At 35.8% G+C, this 13,243-nt stretch overlaps 2 protein-coding genes and 1 non-coding gene across 3 annotated transcripts; 1 reads left to right on the top strand and 2 right to left on the bottom strand.

The window, feature by feature from the left end:
- Positions 1 to 263: 263 nt before the first annotated feature.
- LOC137734806 (uncharacterized) lies at positions 264 to 3,331 on the bottom strand. Its single transcript, XM_068474088.1, has 10 exons — positions 3,059 to 3,331; positions 2,901 to 2,976; positions 2,691 to 2,788; positions 2,391 to 2,492; positions 2,176 to 2,262; positions 1,869 to 1,985; positions 1,601 to 1,704; positions 1,319 to 1,458; positions 1,089 to 1,225; positions 264 to 966 (listed from the first exon to the last, which is right to left on the bottom strand). The coding sequence occupies exons 1-10, from the start codon at positions 3,278 to 3,280 to the stop codon at positions 784 to 786; spliced, it is 1,266 nt and encodes a 421-aa protein (XP_068330189.1). The 5' UTR covers positions 3,281 to 3,331; the 3' UTR covers positions 264 to 783.
- A 1,064-nt stretch (positions 3,332 to 4,395) lies between these two features.
- On the top strand, positions 4,396 to 4,512 carry LOC137735789 (U5 spliceosomal RNA). Its single transcript, XR_011068697.1, has one exon. It is a non-coding gene; the product is annotated as a U5 spliceosomal RNA (small nuclear RNA).
- Positions 4,513 to 5,201: 689 nt separating this feature from the next.
- On the bottom strand, positions 5,202 to 8,835 carry LOC137734807 (receptor-like cytoplasmic kinase 176). Its single transcript, XM_068474090.1, has 6 exons — positions 8,536 to 8,835; positions 7,467 to 7,753; positions 7,094 to 7,229; positions 6,819 to 6,961; positions 6,602 to 6,725; positions 5,202 to 5,968 (listed from the first exon to the last, which is right to left on the bottom strand). The coding sequence occupies exons 1-6, from the start codon at positions 8,585 to 8,587 to the stop codon at positions 5,502 to 5,504; spliced, it is 1,209 nt and encodes a 402-aa protein (XP_068330191.1). The 5' UTR covers positions 8,588 to 8,835; the 3' UTR covers positions 5,202 to 5,501.
- Positions 8,836 to 13,243: the final 4,408 nt, after the last annotated feature.

Genomic DNA, 13,243 nt, shown 5'->3' with positions numbered 1-13,243 from the left:
ATTTTAGAATAGTGATATTCATATACTTATTTTTACATTTCACATATCTTTTTAAATTTTTCACCGTCGGATTAAATGAATTGAAGAAGATATATTACTATGCGAAGGCAAGTGATTGTTTATTTCTTCACAAATCGTAAGATGTAGTTCACGGGGTATACTTGAAATTGTTCTCTTTTTTTTTCGCTTTCTAGTGTTCTACACTCATTTTCCACTCGTAAATCTTCACTAAGTTTTCAATCATTTGAAGATGTCTTTGATGGTATTTAACTAGAATGGTTCGTCAATCGTCAATGCATGTTCAATTTACATAGGCGCTCCTCAACATCACAACAGTAAAAAATTTTAATCCTTTGGCGGTCCTCCTACTTCTCAAAAAGTGGCCCTTCAAGGTTCTAGATTTCTTTCTCAAATGAAAAAAAAAATCACCAAATTATGCAATTTTATGATGAGCAATGAAAAACCATTCAAGCCATGAGAAGGAGGAGGAAGTGCTATAATCTTGTGCCTTCGCGAGCCGTAGATAACCAACATCGCTGCGTTATCAGAGACGCGGAACATTTCTCCCCAACCATCCGAATCTGTACAGGAGAAAGTTGGTTTCCGCACCAACACACTCCATATAGGGAAAATATCGCTCTACCAGTAGCAAAAGTAGATGATGCAGACCACCTCCAACTTCGAACAACACTTTTAACAAGTTTCTTAGAGATGAAGGGACAAGAACACGCAATGTGTGGCGTACAGCCCACCGCACAGAGGAGCAAACAGTTGACAACGACGTCAACATGCAACTGCAACTGGAGCATCTTCATCAGTTTGTAAGTTATCAGAGTCAACGGGCAAAGGACTCTTCTGGAACTTGTTTCTTAGCTGACCACAAGCTGCATCTGCATCCAAGCCCCTTGTTTGACGTGTGCTGACCGTTACTTTATTGTTCTCCAGAGCAGCTGCAAATGCTTGTACCTGCCAAATGAAATTTTGTCAGAAACCACAACAAATCAGGTGAATCAAAAACCGATTTAAACTAACAAAAAAGCAAATATTGGAGTAAAGAGGTGTTTATGTTTAAAAACAAAATTACATACCGCTTTCTTGGATGGACGTTTATACTCAGAGCCTTCTATTGGATTAAATGGTATCAGGTTCACATGAGAACCTCGTCCCCACTCATGGAGTAGCTCTGCAAGTTCTACTGCGTGGTCTACCGCATCATTGACTCCAGCTACTCAAAATAAAAATCATTGTCAGGTTGTTAAAGTAAGCACACAGGGATCAAAAGAGACAAACATAAATATCCTAAATCTTATTCCAGTACCTAAGAGTGCATACTCAAAGGAAACCCGTCTACCGGTTTCAGTGAAATAGTCCCTGCAATCCCTCATCAGTGCACTCAGAGGGTATGCTTTTGCACTTGGCACAATTGTTTCCCTCAGCTTCTGGTTAGGAGCATGCAGGCTGATGCACAATAGTATGAGAAAAGTTTAGCACTGGTTTAACTTCAGAACTCTTCCCTTTCTTTTTCTTTTTCTGAACAAGCAGTTCAACAAAAATGCCCCAATAAATACGAACAAGTCATTCCCGTTTAAAAATAATATACCTGACAGCCAATGTCGACTGAAGTTTGTGGGATGCCAGCTTTTTAATTGTATTTGGAACCCCCACTGTAGAAATTGTGATCATTCTTTGCCCAATTTGAATATCCTGTAGAAAATAAAGTACCACATAAATAAGCTTTCACTTAGATCATAATGTTAACAATTTTTGCATATTTATAATCATGTCACAAAGTCAAGTTCTTGATTCTATATATAAAACATGGAAATGAAGCCGCTACAAAAAATCACAAGATACAGTTGAAAAGGCACCTTGTTTAAACACTGATGCGCTTCAAGAACCGCCTTCAGGTTCATCATCGGTTCACCCATTCCCATGAACACCACATTAGTCACCCTATGGTTGAAGATTTCCTCAATAGCCAAAACCTGGACAATAGAAGGTATCCTGAATTACAATGTATACTGAGTTTGCTTATGTATTAGCATACAATAATGGTAACCCTTACATAAAATTTCAATTTTGCCTTTGCACAAATGAGATAAACAAGCAAGCATGCAAACAGCCGTTGCTCATAACGGATTTTGAAAATAAGAGCATGGAAAAGACAGTTGATACCTGCTCAACAATTTCATGCCTCTTGAGGTTTCTTGAAAATCCTCCTTTTCCCGTGGCACAAAAAGAGCAACGAAGAGGGCATCCCACCTGTTTCACCCAAATTAATAAGAAATTCTATACGAACTGCACTGCAGTGAACCATGCACAAAACCAATACTAAAACATAACTGCAGGGAAATTTTATTTCAATGGCTAAATCTCATCTCAGAAATCACCTGTGATGAGACACACGCTGTAAGGCGCATCACACCTTTCTCATCTTTAACTGGTATGCCAACAGTTTCAATCAATCTGTTATCCTCCAACTTTATCAACAACTGCAAGCATCAAGGGCACAACTTTTAACCGCTAACCCACAAATTATCTACTGGCAATCAAACGGCCCCCTTTTAAAAACAATCATGATCCATGGGAACCATTCAACTTCGAATCGAGTTATAAAAAGATATCCCAACAAAAAATATTCCATTAAAAAAGTCTCAGAATTATCCAGTAACCATCTTCCAAGAAATTACCTTGACAGTGCCATCAGCAGCAGTGACGCTCTGGTAAATGGGTGACCTCCCAACTTTCCATCCAGCTTCCTCAAGCTCATTTCTGAATGCCAGAGGCACTGCAACACAAAACCCCACAGTAATTTAGCATTGCCCCACAAAACACAAAAAAACCCAGAAAAGAAAAAAAAAAATCTTTTTTTAGAGAGAGAGATGGAGAGAGAAAGTTACCCTGATTGAAATCCTGAATATCTTTAATCTTTCTTTTGTAAATTAGATGATGGAGCTGCTTCCCTCTGTAGCCTTGCTGTAGATAAATTTTCAGAAACAGAAATTCAGTAACTTTCAATTCTGCGCAAACAAACTGGGAGCATTTTGTGCTTGTTTACCTGACTGAAGTCGATTGCGAGCTGCTGGAGCTCCGGTTCCGACAAGCCTAGGAGGACTTGGGGGTCGGCCCGTTTCGCTAGGGAGGGAGCGGTGGTGGTGGTGGTGGAGGTGGTGGTGGACAGGTTCATGCTCGCCGCTGCCATGGCGCGAGTGCGGGCCGCGCGTGCGAGAGGAACGGCGCAGACGCGCTGAATTAGCGATGTTGATGAGGCTGTCATCATTGTGCTGTATTGGGTTTTTGGCTTCGCGCGAGATGAAGAAGATGAAGCAGAGGAAGAAAGAGCGTGGTGTGGCTAAAACCTCAGCGGTTTACTGATATTGGACTTGATATGGGCTTTAGGCCCAAGTTGGATCAAGCCCATAAATTGGGTCTCGACCCCCAACCATGGTAAGAGAAATATTAAAGGTACTCACTTAAAAGTGGAACAATGTCACTTCATGTGTTTTGCATAATATTTTATAATGTTGACAAAAGAGTTGATGTTAAATTATGAGGTGGTAGAGAAGAGTCTCACTCTAAGAGAATCCTCTTAGCATTTCTTAACATGGTAGAGGGTGGCAACGGATCATGATCGAGTTTACGTATTTATGTTTCATGTCAACTGATTAATACGTGAATGATATAAGAATTAATAAAATAATATACTATTATTCATCATATGTAAGAAAATTTGTTTTTTTAGTAACATAATATTAGTTGAACAATGTTAGTTGTGTTTTAATTATGTATTGTATACACTATACACCTTGATTCTTGAACATAACTATGAGAATGATTGTTGAGATCTTAAGAAATTGACAATCACAAGCGATTAGTCTCAGTATTTATATTGTTTTTAACTTAACCACCTATACTTATCATTTATATAAGTATCTTCAATTTCTTTACTTTATTTTATAAGTGATACTGAGAGAGGGAGAATTAAATTTGAAACTTTAGGTGCATTGGTAAAAGTCCTTAGCCAACAGAGCTACAAGTCCTTTGCAATTGTGGAGCTTCAATTAGTAAGTCAAAGTAAAAGGAACAAATGGAGAGCAACATTTTGAAGTGTAGATGTAAAGAATGGCAAATCCTATACCATATGGAAGCCTGGTTAGGTGCTCAAGTTGGATCGAGTCCTTCATGATCGATGCTGAAAAATCCACAATAAAGTTGTGGAGGAATGGCACAAAATAAAGGGCGAGCTACCTATTGTGGGTTTTTTATGCCGACTGCTAAAAAACTGAAACTGTTGAGTCATAAGCGGTAGGCGAGTCCCACATCGACTAGACCAAAAAGAGCGAGCTAGCGTTGGCACTATAAAGCAAGGCAGCCTAGACCAATGAAAAAGCATGGAGCCATTCGTTGAGCACAAAGTGAATTATTATGTCGCCTTTTACTAAAGAATACCGTATGCTTGTCGTTTTAAGTGGCATGCGTTTATTTTTGGAGGGCGCACCTTTGTGGGTGCCCCTAACAATTCTAGTTCATAATGTGTTACCCTGCAGTGTATGCTAAACTATATGAAGTTTGAATCCTACGTAGAGAGTACAGAGGTTCAGAGTGTTCCATGAAACAATTTAATGGTTATATTGGGTTAAAACCTCGATGTTCCTCATATTCCAGGCAGACACAAAAAATGCTTGAGAGAAAAGGAACCAAGAAGAGGGCCATCTCTGAGATTTTGGGGGTCCTGTACAAAATTTATAAAAGCGCCCCTCCTTAAGATAATCTTAAAAAATGTAGGACAATGTATTGACGTTAAAAAACAATCACTTAAATCAAAACAAAGTTTATCATTCATTGATTGCAAGTTTAAAATGTCATTAATAATAAGTAAAAAGAGCTACAAACATAACGTTCACTAAATAATCAAGAGCATTTCAATCTTAAACAACCAAACAAGAAAACCAACTTCAAAAACTCTTTAACTTTAAAGTTTCACTTGAATATGTAACATTATTATATAATAATATTGAAAAAAAATACCATCTTTTAATGGTGTATTATTGGCACTCAAAATATCTTATTGTACTCTAAATTTTTATATTGAGAAAGAAAAAAAATTACGCTTATAAAGAGTGTAAAATGATATTTTAAAATGCTAACAAAATCATTTTTTGAATATATAATTTATTTCGTAACAAAAACAATTTTAAATATAAAATATTATTACATATAAATATTAGATGACAAATTTTAGGAGCCCCTTCAAATTTGGGATCCTATGCAACTGCACCTTTCGCACCCCGTCAACGCCCCCTCTGACCAAGAAGACATTCACAAAACAAAACTGTACAACAATCAACTGTCCGTCTGCAGTTACGTACAATTTTCAATATACACCATCTGCCGCCGCCTTGTTCCTATTTCTTTTCCCTTCCCTTTCCTTTCAGACTGAATCCCCCTCTTCCCTTGAACCAATAAAACTAATGATAAAGCATGCATGAATGATGAATGTCTCATGTAGGGGTGCGGGAAGCGGATGCCCTGGGATGATGGGGAGTTGATGCTCTGTTGACTCCGTTGATACTGCGCCTGCGATGTCTGGGAGCGTGGTTTGAATTTGCATGAGGGTTCGGGCGATGTTGGTTTGGAGAGATACCTGCACCCTCCGAGTCAATGGGTTCCTGAAGTTGCTCCAACGCTTTTACCACGTCATTCATGTTTGGCCTAGACTTGGGTTCAAAAGCTAAGCATCGAATTGCAAGGCTAACTGCTCTGAGGGCTTCATCCAAAGAGTACTGGCCTTCAATACGGAGGTCAAATATTTGGATAAATTTGCGTTTACTTGCAAGGTAAGGTTTGGCCCATTCAACTAAATTGTGTTCTCCCGTTGGCCGGTTCTTGTCCACCGCTCGTCTGCCAGACAATAGTTCGAGCATAACAACCCCAAAGCTATACACGTCACTTTTCGCAGTTAAATGACCTAAAAAAAAGTAAAATAAGGATCAGCAGGGAGCAATCATGCATTCTTGACCATATTTAAGATGAAAATAAAGCATTATGGTAGCTGCAGCACCGATTAAGACGATGAAACATAGGAACGTAGCTCTTATAAAGCAGAAGTGTGACAGGAAAACAAAGTAATCTAAGGAGAACAAATTGTTTCAACACAGCGAAGTGGGGAGCAAGTCAATCATGTATCCAGAAAGTACAGCGAAACTTTCTGCAACTACATGGAGGTGAAACAAATGAACAAGAAAATTAAAACCAAATGCTGGTCATTCATTAGGGGACTGCTGAAGGGAAATCTTCCAGCAAGGCCAGGGTAATATGTAGCAGAGGTTTCAGATGCAACATAGGTACCGAGTAGAAATGAAGTAAATGGGAAATAGACTGGTGTACTACCTACAAAGACTGGATAATCTCATGATCATCGTCTATGACGGAATTAGCCTTTTTTTCTTTCTAATATTGATCGGAGCCTGGCTGTGGTTAGAGCCTAGAACTATTTGGTTAGTGTTATTAAGTGGTCACAATTAGACTGAATTGGTGAATGGTAGATACAAATATTAGGTTGCTTTTGTAATGTGAACTCAATCCTGTTAACTAAACGTACCTGTGGCCATATACTCAGGCGCTGCGTACCCATATGTCCCCATGACTCTTGTTGAGACATGGCTTGTATCATCGGCTGGGCCATCCTTGGCTAGTCCAAAATCAGAAAGCTTGGCATTGTACGTCTGTTGTTTTTCAATTAAAATTTTGTGTCAGAAAGTCTTATACCAGAATTCATCTAGAAGCAATGAAACTCAACAATTAAAAGTCTCACTTACCGAATCAAGCAGGATATTAGCAGTTTTAAAGTCCCGATATATCACTTTTGCCGCGTCACTGTGAAGAAATGCTAGACCCTTAGCAGCACCAAAAGCAATCTTCATACGAAGGTTCCAGGAAAGTGGTTGAAAGTAAGACGCCCCTGTTCCACCAATAACATTTTAATCAATAAGTTATACTTACATAGTTCATATTGAAATATTTGATTTCCTTAGCAATGGCACTGCTTACTCTAAAAGAAAAGGCTAAAAAGTGAAGGAAGTTCATAACTCACTTCTAAATAGATGATTATCCAAGCTTCCACGAGGCATAAATTCATACACCAAAATACGGTGGTCATCCTCTAAGCAGTAACCAACCAACCTTACAAGATTTTCGTGATGCAGCTGCCCAAGGTAGTTGATTTCCGTCTATAGTTCAAGAGGCTCCACAAAGTTAATAAATTATTCTCTGAAAATATTACATATAACGTTATATACATGCAAAAACTATTATGGAGGAAGATTCATTCAGGTTGGTTCAATATATAAGCCTTTTGAACTAAAAACATCCGTTTAGATTTTCAAATATTTGATTGCACCGAAAAATGATCAATCAAATATTCGTAAAGTGCATGTAAGCTAAAGAAGGATAGAAGTAATACTCACCAACCATTCCTTGTGACCCTGGATACCTTCTTGGTTTAGCCTTTTCGCAGCAATAACCAAGCCAGTACCAGCCTTGGCAGCTGTTAATGAATTCTCATCAACCCACCCCTTAAAGACACAACCGAAACCCCCTTCACCCACCACACTATCAGGACGGAAGTTCCTGGTGGCATTTTTCAGTTCGTTAAAGCAGAAGTTCTTCAAATTGGAGGACTGCAGGATCTCACCCTCTGTCCGAGGAGTTGAAGGCACTGAGACAGACGATACCCTGCTATTTGAATGTAAACCTACACATTTCAAATACCATATAACTTATAAATAATGCTCAACATTCAGTCATCATATAAAAGTTCTAAAAATAATCTATAACATCACAATAAAAAAGAGTAGGGCCAAGTTAGTTGCTTCTGTATACAGTACAGAAACTAAAATCTCAATTTTGGCATCGATTAACTTTCAACAACAAAATGGTTAGCTTTTGATGATGCCACAGCTTATGAAGTACAATGGTAATCTAACATGGTGTTCGAGGTTCGGTTCCAAGAGGTCTTGCTTTGAAACCTCTGGTCCCCCACTCCCCAATTGATGGGGAAAACATATAAGCTCCATTAAATCCTAGAAAATAATCCAAAACATAACAACAGAAGGGTGTAATAAAAACCAGCAAGTCCATGCAAATCTGAGTTAAACTCGATCGTAACGAGCTTAAAAGGTTGTGGTTTAAAAAGCTCTAGCCTTTGATATGCCTCTATATAGCAAAAGAAATGGAAGCCAATAAAATTCAAGTTTCTTATTAACTTTGAATAACTTTCTTATTTGGGAGAATCAGAGCAGTAACAATCACAATATCACATAACCCCTGAAGTAGAACCCAACACAGAATTGCTGAAAACAAAAATTCCAAACAAAATCAACTATTTCAGCAAAAACAAAACAGAAAACAGCTAGCTGAGCTGCTATAAGCTCCAGAACTGCATGTTTCATTAATCAAATCCGACCAACTTCAATCAAAGTTCAAAACTTTTAATTAACAGAGTTAATCAGAAACTAATTGATTAAACTTAATTACCATTGTGGAGGGGGCTGTCAGCTTTGATTCTAGAACTTAAGCAAGAACCCATCACTTGAAAACGCCTGAAAAAGAGGTCTTTCCGGACCCAACTGCCAGAAAAGGAGGAAGAAATAGAAACCCAAGTTTGCAACCAAGTTGAAAAGCGCAAGCAAAAGCAGAAGCCCGCGAATCAAAGATGATGTTCTCACCAATCGGTGTGAAAGCTCTCTCAGCTAGGCTTTTTCACAAACACCTAGCTGTCACGAGCACGCAGCAACCCACTAATCGAAAGGCGGAAAAAAATTGACGGAATCAAAGAAAGCCCCTCGTTTTGAACATGGAAGATTTTGGAGGTATATGGGGGTGTTTGGTTGCTGGGAAGGTTCTTTTATTAGACCTTCGGGAAGGAGAAAAGTGGGTTGACATTTCTTTGTCTGCGACTTGGAGAGAGAGAGAGAAGGAGAGAGAGAGATGCCTAATTTGGATAAGCTCCAACACACTTTTCTTTGCCATTTTCCAAATCCAAACCACCACCCCCCCCCCCCCCCCCCCCCTCTCTTTCTCCTTCCTCTTTTCTCCTCTCTCTCTCTCTCTCTCTCTCTCTCTCTCTCTCTCACATCGTGCGTTAGGCAGCTTTTGCATGGCTGCACCCACTGCTGTGCGTTTTAAAAAAAAAAACTAATGAAATGGTTTGAAAATTTTGAGTTTAAATGATAAGAATAAAATAAGATAAAATGAAGGGTACCAGGATTGACTTTTTAATATAAAAATGTTATTTTTCGTTAAAGTGAACATTACCGTCGATTTTTCGTTGAAACTTCATATTTAAAAGGAAAAATGAAAGCCAACTCTCTCACTCAGGTTACAGGTTTAATGTTGGTTTAATCATGCTGATGATAATGATTTAACCATGAGAATTATTTTGACCGACGGATCATCAGCTGACTAATAATTACTCTAATATTATTTTTAGGAGAAATTAGGTTCTCATCCTTCATTTTGCTACTCCATTGATTAAAATCATTTTCCTTTTTAATTTTTGATCAAAGTCCTTGGGTATTAATAACATCATTAATTATTTCAATAATAAAATATTTTTTATTTCTAAATATATTCATTTAATGTTAAAAATGTTACAATTAATATATTTATATTTATGACTAAGTATCATATATTTTTAGTTTTAGTTTGTACCCAGTTTTAATTTGTAATTCTTTTTTAACTTGTACCAATTTTCTTTTAAGTTTTAATTTGTACCTATATATTAATTTCTTTTTGTGCCCATATTTTTTAAAGTTTATTTGTGTTTGTACCCATATATTTTTTTATTATTATTTTGCTAAATGGACCCATGCTAATTATATGTACCCATTCATGTAAAAAAAATTTAATCTTAAAATGTACTCATTCTTAAATATACCAATTTGTTATATGTAAAATGTACCTTTTTTTTTTAATATATAAAATCTATTCTATTTTTTTCTAATCCATTTTTAAACTTATATGAGTACATTCTTTTTTCTTTGATTTTAAAATGCATCCATGTCAATTTTAATCGAAGAAATTTACTAATGTCATTAAGCCTAATATCTTCTTCTTTTTTATGATTTTAAAGAATGTACCCATGTTTTGATACAATAAATTTTTTGGCTAATTTTGATGAATGTACCCATGTTTATATATATACACACACAAAATAGTATATTTATATTTTAATATTTTTAATCCCACATATTATGATTTTTTTTAATTTAAAATCTCATTTATATAAACAACTAAAATTTCTCATTTTTAATTTAAAAAATATAGTAACGTACATAGAAATAAATTATCACATTAATTTCAGGGACCTCGAATAAAAATTAAAACCAACAAGATTTCAATCAAAGAATATTCATAGCTAAGGACCGCATCCAAAGTTTCCCTTATTTCTAACTTACATATTATCACATATAACGCGATAAATGTGAGTTTATTATATACAATATCAATATCTAAAGTACTAAAACTACTATTATAAAGTGAAATTTCAACTTTCCCACGTTAGTTTCTTGAAAGCAATTCCAAGCACAATGTTCTAACGACAATTATTTGGATTTTATATAAAAGAAATAATTTCTTCTTAAATATCAATCGCAATGCTATATGCATAAAAACTTCTCTATGTTGAAAAATAAAAGTTTTTTTTTTATGCATTTGACTATGATTTAAAATAAATACGAATGACTTTTTATATAATATATGCGAAATGAGAAATCTTGAAGAGAATCTCTCAAAGTGAGACTTTTATTAGATTCTTTGTCAGCTCACAGTTTAACATTAATTCTAGTGCCAACATTATAAAATATTATGCCGAAAACATAAAGTGACAGAGAATTTATAAAAAATCCACTTTTGAAAATATTCTTAGCATTTCTCATATGAAAGAGTTCTTTGTTGACATCATGGTTTTTGCCTTAAAATGTGCTGTCGCTTGTAGCTGATTAATCATTATAACACAATGAATAAGAAATAAGGAATTTTAACAAAAAGCTCCCGATACTATTTATTTTAACAAAAAACCACATTTTTACACTAAAAAATCAATCATGATATTATTCACTTTACCCTTTATTTTATCTTTATCGTTAAAACTCAAAGTTTTCAAACCTTTTTCATTAGTTTTCTTTAAAAATACTACATGTCTTGCTTTTTTGGTTAGAAAATACAAATTTCTTGCTTTTGAGAGGGTTGAGTGCAATTATCTTGATTAACTAATAATTTAAGTGCGCTTGTCTGATCAGCCGATGTGTCACAGTGGGCCCTCCTTTGAAATAGATATTGTATTTGTACCTTAATTGCTGCGAGGCTTCTTCTATTGGGAATGAGGATCCTAATCCTCTTTCCAAAGATCTTGAGGATTCTTAAATCGTATTCGTTTATTGTATATTGTGCGATTAATTTTTGTCATATACTATTCATATTTAATTTTAAATAAAAGTATTTGAAATAATTTTTTATCGCATGATGTACGATGAATGGACATGATTTGAGGATTTCCAGGATTCTCACAAAGAGGATCTCATTGTTCTATTGGCACCCCGACTCTTAAACAATTCTTAAAACAAAATCTACCCAAAGTAAATGCATGAAAATGACCTTTTTATTAAAATTATTAAAAAAAAATTGAATTTTGTGTAGATTTAATTTGTCTACACTCTATAAGTTAAAGAAATGATGAACAAACATATAAAAGTCCCCATTTCGTACGGTCAGAACAAGTGGGTGGAAATTAGAAAATTAGAAATAAACAGTCAAATATTTGTTTCAATTTTTCTATGGGGTCAATTTATTAGGTTGTCCTAATGTTTAGTAAATTAACCATTCAGCAATATAATATTTTTCAATAAAAAGCTGGCAACTGAAATCTAAATAAACAGCGGCCGTAACTATAACGTTTCTAATGTAACGAAAAAATAAAAGTTGAGACCATTATATAATGAGAGTGGATGAATTTGACGTAGGAAAAAAAAAAGGCAAGAAAATTAGTGATTATTTGAGTTTTTTGATCTTTGGCCTTAGCTTAAAGTTTTGTCTTTCCAAAAGGGTGCAAAAGACATGTTAAATATTGTGATTCAATTTTATATGTACATAATTGTGATTAAAGATTGATTAAAGTCTGTTAATGTTTGGTAATCCTTGACCCCATGCTAATATTATAATTTTTTTTTTTAGTCTTGTACTCACCCAACTACCCTAATCAGATTCTGATCAATATTATCCAAAAGTATCTTTTTTTTGTTGTTGAAAACTTACTGAAAAATTATGATTGGAAAGGTCATAAGCACACAAAATAGGGGTCACATATAGAATATGAGCAACGACATCAACTCACGAGAGATGTGGCTCACGGGCGACTGTCATGCTTTTCCGGACAGAGGCGGTACAACCAGTACCACCGGCCTCATCCATCCATCGTAAGCGAGATTCTTACATACAGTCGAAGATATGCCGTTTTGGCTCTATAACATTCATCATATGATCGTAAAGGAGGGAGTTATATCTTTGAGCACAGCCAACAATCTTTCCAATTGCAAGAAATGCACTAGGCTTAGTCCCCGTGCATAGTTCAGTTCTGTAATGCGTGTAAATCAGTCATAACTATGAGTTGTCGATGTATAGTGATGTTCACTTGCATTAACGACTCACAATCACCTTTTAAACATGATCGACTGAGCCTAGCAATTCCTATTTTGTTTCATTGTAATCACAACATTCATGAATTGTATGAATAATATCTTTGCAAGACTTTGGATCTTGTGAAAGCGCCCTTTTTTCTTTTTCTTTTTGCATTTTTATTGAGTTGTTTACGCCAATTACATCAACCGACTCTTTTGATAGCATTTATCACGTGACCATAGAGAGAGACATATCCTCAAATACAATCGAGAATCTTCCTATTTTAAGATTCTAGGCTCGATCCTCACACATAAATTAGTTCGACAATACCAATGAACCACTGTGAGCATTTGATTTAGACATACATACTCACGAGTTACGTTAGCACTCCCCTTTCATTGTAATTGCAACGTTCGTGCATGCATGCATGAATTTCTTTGGAAGCAGTTGGATCACGTGAAAGCCCGTTTCAAAAGTCAAAACAAAGAGACATAAAAAGAACAAATGTTTCCGTGTCACGTCACTCCAAAATTTGTATAAAGATATTTTTGTTTTGGGGGGGGGGGGG

Source organism: Pyrus communis, chromosome 5 (assembly GCF_963583255.1).
Source record: "Pyrus communis chromosome 5, drPyrComm1.1, whole genome shotgun sequence".
Taxonomy (NCBI): domain Eukaryota; kingdom Viridiplantae; phylum Streptophyta; class Magnoliopsida; order Rosales; family Rosaceae; genus Pyrus; species Pyrus communis.
The sequence above is the reverse complement of the archived record's forward strand: the minus strand, read 5'-3'. Positions and strand labels throughout refer to the sequence as shown.